This window comes from Ricinus communis, chromosome 4 (assembly GCF_019578655.1).
Source record: "Ricinus communis isolate WT05 ecotype wild-type chromosome 4, ASM1957865v1, whole genome shotgun sequence".
In the NCBI taxonomy this organism is placed as follows: Eukaryota; Viridiplantae; Streptophyta; class Magnoliopsida; order Malpighiales; family Euphorbiaceae; genus Ricinus; species Ricinus communis.
This window is the reverse complement of record NC_063259.1, coordinates 14,721,999-14,729,437: the sequence shown is the minus strand read 5'-3', so window position 1 is coordinate 14,729,437 and position 7,439 is coordinate 14,721,999. Positions and strand designations below refer to the sequence as shown.

At 29.2% G+C, this 7,439-nt stretch overlaps 1 protein-coding gene across 2 annotated transcripts; it reads left to right on the top strand.

Annotated features, from left to right (window-relative positions):
• The first annotated feature begins 2,230 nt into the window (after positions 1–2,230).
• LOC107261974 lies at positions 2,231–7,294 on the top strand. Of its 2 annotated transcripts, none has more exons than XM_015724749.3 (3): positions 2,231–2,459; positions 4,672–4,780; positions 6,562–7,294. In XM_015724749.3, exons 2-3 carry the CDS (start codon positions 4,684–4,686, stop codon positions 6,780–6,782), a joined length of 318 nt encoding a protein of 105 aa, XP_015580235.1. In that variant the 5' UTR covers positions 2,231–2,459; positions 4,672–4,683; the 3' UTR covers positions 6,783–7,294. The 2 variants fall into 2 exon arrangements, with proteins under 2 accessions (XP_015580235.1, XP_015580237.1); XM_015724751.3 differs by lacking the exon at positions 2,231–2,459 and adding an exon at positions 4,038–4,475.
• Positions 7,295–7,439: the final 145 nt, after the last annotated feature.

Here is a 7,439-nt window from a genome sequence, read left to right as displayed (position 1 = left end):
AATAATAATGTACTATAAGTTGATCTCATATAATTATATTTTTATAGTTTATAATAAATAATTATTATTTTAAAATCATTTTTAATAGTTAAATAATTATGATATTTATAATTATGGTATTTAAAATTAGAAATTTTTGTTAGTAGAATTTAAATTTAAATTTTTACTTTTCAAATAAATTTTATAAATTTTTAATAATAAATACAATTTAGTTAAAGAAAATTAATTATAATATTTTTAATTATTATAAATTATTTTTATTAATTTGTATCATCGAATATAATATGATAAGATAAAATATATTTAACGATAAATATATACTCAATAGTCATTTAACGTACATACAACAACCGCTAATAAAATTTTATCAAATTTTTTAATTTATCAATTATCAGTCATCAACTACTACTATCGATTACTACTGTATCTTGATCAGCCCACTAAATAGGCCTGTAGAAAATTTTGGGTTTTCCAGCTTGGGTAAGCGATTTTGTATTTCTCTCTTTACCTGTTTTTGTTTTCTTTAATTTCCTAAAGTAATATTTGCTCTAAATGAAATCTGTCCATACATTAAAAAATTGATGATAATATTCAGTTCATCAGCATGCTTTAATTTCAGTCTATTGACAAATTTGACAGCACTAGTGAATGAACTTGAAATCTAACATTTGTGACCTTATGATAATTGACTAAATTGCATTGAATTGAATTCTTGTATAACGTTGCAATAGCATTAGCTGTTACTAGGTGATCCTGTCTTCTAATTAGTCTACGATTCATGGCTATTTTAGTCTCTGTTTTCCTACTAAATGCTTAAGAAATTTATTTCTTTAGATCTTACTATAAAACATCTGACATATTTGATTGCCTTCTTATAAACACTGATTGTCTTAGTTAAGGATGACAGTCAGCCGGATATTTCCAAGTAATAGTCCCAACTGAATTCTAATAGGATGAATTTAGATAGTAATAAACGGATTTAGAATTTAATTTTCATAGATAGTAATATCCATTACTCGAACCTGATTATATAAATAGATACAAATACATAATATTCAAATCTAGTACCGATTTAGCTAAACGAGTATCGAGTAGGAAATCCATGGATACCTATCCTCTTAGACTCATTAAGAATATTATCCATCATTTTATTTTTCATAGAACTTGAATCTTAAACCTTTTATAAAAAAGAAAATCATTTCTATCAATAAATTATTTTATGATTTTTGTAAAATGACATACATATATATACAAAATATATATATAATTAATATATATAAACATAAGAAATCATATTAATTATATAAAAAATTATATTAAGTATATATACATACATATATATAATTAATATTATATATATATATATATATATATATATATATATATATATATATATATAAACATAAGAAATCATATTAATTACATACATACATACATACATGTGTATAATTAAAAAATATTATTATTATTAGCACCCAACCTATAAACTTTTTTAATTTATAATTATGTAGTGCTAATATGGCATTAATTATATTTATTAAATAATTTTTATTAATAATGTATCTTTTAATTAATTAATATAATTTTTTATTAATCTCTTTTATTAAAATTAACACTGCATCATCAATCGTCGTATTTACTATCGTTTTATTAGTATAATACTTATTAAGATGTAAAATAATATTATAAGACTCTTTTGCTAGTAATCAAATATCACTTATAGGTAAACGAATAAAAAAAAATTATTATAGTACCTAATTTAACCTATTAGTATTATTAACTTATGATTATGTAATGCTAATATGACATTAATAATATTTATTAAATAATTTTTATTAGTAATATGTCTTTTAACTAATTAAAATGATATAAAAAAATTTCATACTATTTTATTATATAGTCGAATTTAAATTTAAATTTTTATTTTTAAATTTTAACTAATTAATTTTACTTTTATTATTAAAACAAAACATTAATAAGTATATGTATTGTGTTATTATATTTAGAATTATAGATAAAATTTGTTTAGTTAGATATATTATATAGTTTTTATTTTTACAATTTGTAAACTCAATGTTTATATGAAAAATAAAAATATAATATATATATTTAAAAATTTATTTTACTAATAAAATAAAAATACTAATATTATATGTAAATTTAAATAGATAAAGAATTATATAGTTTTGATTAAAAGTACTTTTAATCAAAACTACTTGAAAGCTGCATAATTTTACTATAATAAAGTAAAACATAACAGAACACACACACAGTAGAATCTTAGAATCCACTCTCAAAGCCTCTTTGCAATCACCAAAACTTGCTGCCGTCGCCGTCGCCCATCTGCCGTCGCCGTCGCCCTTGCTGCCATCGCCGTCGCCCTTGCTGCAGTCGCCGTCGCTCTTGCTGCAGTCGTCTCCTCCCTCGCAGCAGTCGGCTTCCCCCTCGCCGGTCATCAGGTATGTTGTTTTAATTTGGCATTTATTATTTTTGTAATTCTATTGTTAGATTAGAGTAAATAGCAAAAGCTTGTTTAAGATTGATTTTTTTTTTTTTTTCTGTTTGATAATAACATGTGGAGATGGATGGCAAAAGCTTGTTTAAGATTGATTTTTCTATTTGATAGTCACTTTCCTTCCTGTTTTAAGATTGGTTCTTCACGTTACCTCTTTGCTTTGATTGCTATGTCGGTTTGTTACTGGTATTGTGGGTTTGTATATATATATTTTTTTCTTTTCTTTTTTAGAATCTTGTTCAACTGCAGATTGTTTCTTATTATAATAATCTTAAATAGATCTATTGTAAGAGACATTGGTGCATTCTTTATGTTAAAAGAATTGCAAATGAAACATCAAGAGATAGGTATGTACTGGAGTGCCTCTTGGAAGGTTCAATGCTGCATTTTATGGTTTACAAAATTCACTGGCTGAGAAAAGGGGTGTTAATGATGTTTCAGTGTTTCGGGAGCTGGTTGGTTACATTTGGTTTAATTTTGTGATAACTCATGTCCTCTAAACTGATTTTGAGACTTTAGATACTAAATTGTTCCATTGAACAGTTCCATGTGGAGAAAAGATCGTTTATTTTCTTTTTGATTTGAGCTTATTGTTAATAATGTTTACAACTTTTTTTTTTTAATTAAAATTGCATTTTATTTAGTTTTTATTATTTAAAATATTATTTTATATTTTTATTGAATCTATGCTTGGGTTGTATTAATATACTTAACATTTAATGTTGGATACTTGAATTTGATTAGTTTATATTTTTGTATTTTATGTTTTTATTAATTCTCTGTTAATATATTTTACAATTTAACTATTGTAAATGGTTCGATAAACGGGTACCCATTTAATTATCCAAATATTTATATAAATGGATACTTAACGGGTAGAGTACCTGCTACCCATTTAAATATTCATAATGTATATTTAATAGTTATTTAATTTAAACAAGTTTTAATTGAATTCGGATAGTATATGCGGATATTCTTATTTAGATTTGGGACGGGTTCAAATAGATTTCTTTTAATCGGGTTCGGGTTCGAATTCGAAAATTCTTAAATGGCCGGGTACTTTACCCTGTTGCCATTCCTAGTCTTGGTGGGTTTTAAATGAAGCTTGAAGACTTGTTGTGAGAAGTATTACGTAGATTTGCAAGTACATGTCAGTGGCTTATGATTTCATCTGGACAACTTATGCAGTAGGTCTAAAAAAATTCTAGATGTATTTCTTCCAAGTACGGGCTTTTCGTTTTTGATTTCAAGTTACAATCTCGTTCTGCATTTGATTTTATTAAAAAAAAAGTTGCAATATATTTTTATTCATATTTATTGAAAAATCCTTCACAAATAATTTCAGGAATATTTCCAAAATAAATGCAATGTCAATTAATGTCAAGAGCCAAATTACATTCTCAATAAAAGTTGAAAAGTTAAACATTTCAAATTAATACTCCAAAATTTATTAAAGGTTATTTTAGTCTATTATCTAATTAAATTTATATTAGTTCATATATTAATACCACTACTAAAATGCATTAATCATGTAGCCAAATAGCATTTTCCTTGTTATAAATTCCTTCAAGTTCTTAGTTTAATTCCTAGAAAGGCCGCTGAAGTTTATATCCATTTCTATTCTAGGGATTTAACATCTCTCTCTCTCGCTGACATTACGGTTTTATTCTTTCTCGTGTCACGCTTTTTCTTCTCCTCGTCCTCCTCCCCCTCTCGCAACAATCCGCCGCCGGCGCCGGCGTCCTCCCTTCTGCACTCTATTGCTGTCACTGTTGCCTTTCAAAGACCAGTCGGAATCCGTTGTCTATTTCTACTGACTTACGGGTTTTCAAATTCTCACGCCTGTGGGTTTTCAACACGAGAAGTCTACGAATTTGTGATTGAGAAAATAATCTCAATTTATGGTTTTGTGAAAACCAACGATTTTAAGGACTTCGGTGTTACTTTGAACCATCAAAAGGTGTGTATTAGTTGGCTGTTTTAGTGATGAGAACGGCTCTTTCGTTTCCTATTTTAATTGTGATATAATTTCGTTTCCCTGTGAAAAAAGATAACCTATAAATCCATTGCATTCATACACATTGTCGTATTAGTTAACAGAGAATCTCCTGTCACTTTTGTCTGAAAATTTCTGCTTCTCCTTCTGTTTCTCTCAGGAGGAGGTGGCTATGTCTGGAGTGATAAAGAAGTTCTTCATTACCTCAATGTTTATGTGGATGGCTCCTATTATGATCCTTTATGCTTTTAACAACGAGTTGCTCCCTGGTAAGATTATCTAAATTAATCTTAAATATCTCTGATAGATAGGTCGGTGTTCAAGAATTGTCATTTTTATCCTAAAAAGTACTACTAAGTTTATTAACATAATTGGTGAAAGTTTTGTTTGTACCAACAGCTAGAATCTGTACCTCTATAATACCCCAATGCGTGTAATTTTTTTCTCTTTCTGAAAGCAAATATTTGGGACAACAAAATGTCAGCTGTTATTGTTATCTATTACTAGCACTTATGTGATCTTTTGTGCAGTTTTTCTGGTGATCAATGTATTTTGTAAAATCTCCCCCTTAGATATAGTGCTTTCACTATGGAGGAAATACTAGTATCGTTTACCTTTTCTCTTTCCTTGAATATTCATTTTGTAATTCTTGCTGCTTTAAGCAACTAGTATGAGTCTACAATTTATCTTGACTGTGTTCTGCTGGCAAGTTTGTAGAGCATGCTGACCATACATTGTATAATCAATGACATTAATTTCCTAAATTTGCTTGTAAAAAAGTTGCAATAGTGAAACAAGATTGCTAGGGGAGGATTTTACCATTTTAGAAGGGCTTTATGAAGGATGTACTTAGAGATATAGTGAGAGGATGGACAAATTTGCAATGCAATTATGCAAGGTACTTCATCTTAAACAGAAGCAAGTATCACCAGGTGATGTTCATAGATGGCATAATCCATCATTTGTAACATGTGGGATTTGTTTGAGAAAAAGCGAAGATTTTATTTTCACTTTATAGTCTGTTGAAACTTGAAAGAAGTTTTGCTTACCTGGTTAGATATTGACCATATTGGGTAGCACTTTCTTTTTCCTAGTTTTGCAGCTACTACTAGTCATTTCATTTCATTTGCTACTATGCTAATGATTTGAGTTGTTATGGTTTCCTGCAAATGAGAAAGTGAATGTCTAAATGAAAGTTAAGCTTATGATGTTATTAAAAAATCTTATTAAAGCACGTGAAATGACCTTGCATGCTTGACCTGTTTTTGAAAAGCATTTAGAAATTGACAGTGAGTTCCTTGTTTGAATGTTTTAAAGTCATTCATTTGCCATACATCAGCCCTTATTTGGATAATGCTCATACTTCTTCACATCAATTTTCTCAGATTCTGAAATTGATTCTCTCTCAAATGGGGAAAGAGCAGAGACAATATGAAGCTATCAACTGATATTTTGGAGCACAAATTTCTCTGTTCATTTAGTTTAGATGGGGATTTTGGTTAAATGGGTTGTGAGATCCAGACCAAATATTGCAACATAATTCTGTGCAGATGGTTTTTTGTACATGCACCTTTGGAAATAATTTGGTTGAACTTGTCATATATAAACTGAAAAACATACAAATGAAATTAGTAAATTACCCTCATTATATGAGGAAATTTCATACCAACTCTGGTGGATCATTATCATAAAGATAATTATTAGCTGAGCTATAATGACAAATGCAAGCTATTTGTATCCTTCTCAAGTCTGTTGGGGAGAATTTCATCATAGGCATCCTATAAGTTGTTTCTTAGACCAATGAAAAAAAATTGCTTTTTTACTATAAACAAAACTTAAATGAATAAATTAATAAAAAGAATGCATTTTCTTAATGTTATTTCTTCCTCAGTCTGTTAGCAAGAAAGTTCTTTGTCATACAAATTCTCCATATACAATAGATTTTGATCAAACTATGTTCTAGGAAATGGGAATGAAAGCTAAGTGCCTGAATGCTCATTTGGATCTTGTACTCGACTTATTTTCTCAAAAGTATTATTGTTTGAAACAGGCGTGTCCCATTTATCTCCTCATTCATTGACAGTGTTGAGTGGGCTCGTGGCAGTCATATCAGTCAATATAGTTATTGCATTCTACATTTATATGGCAATGAAGGAACCTTCAGATAAACATGAGCCGGATCCCAAATTTGTTGCTGAGGCGAAAGCTAGTGTAAGTCGGTTAACAAGTAACGGGGAGGATTCTGCCAAATCCATAAAGAAAGAAGAGTAGCATAGACAAAACTGATCAGCGTTCTGGTCGGGCTTGCTTCTTCTATTCATCGAAATGTTGAGTTATGATGATGTTTATTTTGATTCCAGTGTAAGAATCATCTCATAATTTGAGTGTTTTTGTACATTATCTTTGGACTTGGTTCACTCTCTTCTTTTCATTTTACGGCCATATGTTATAGAAGGATATTGTTCACTCCAGCCTCTGAATCAGGTGCCTATATGGTAAAGAGGGACTTGTAGTAGAAGAAGTAGTTGCTGAGACAAGTCTAGGGAAAAATAGACATTGAAAGATTGGCGAAAGGGCTTCATAATGAGCTATGTATGCCTTCATATCAGTTATCAAATTCTGAAATCGGTTCACTCTTCCAAGCATTGTTTGAAATCTGTCCAGATATTTCTTTGTTCAAACTTATATAAACACACACACAGTGGTGGGTGGATGGCAATTGCTGTTTGTGCTGCTTTCTTGAGTCTTGCTGAAGTTTATGGCCTCTGCTGGTTTTGGTATGATGTTTTCCTCTTTTCCTACTTTTCTATTTTCTGCTACTTATGCGCTGCTGCTTCCATTTTTCCTTTTTGTGGTTCTGTTATACTGTTAAGGATGGTTTTGTGTAATTACAACTATAAAACAGATATAAAAAAGGAAAAGCAAATA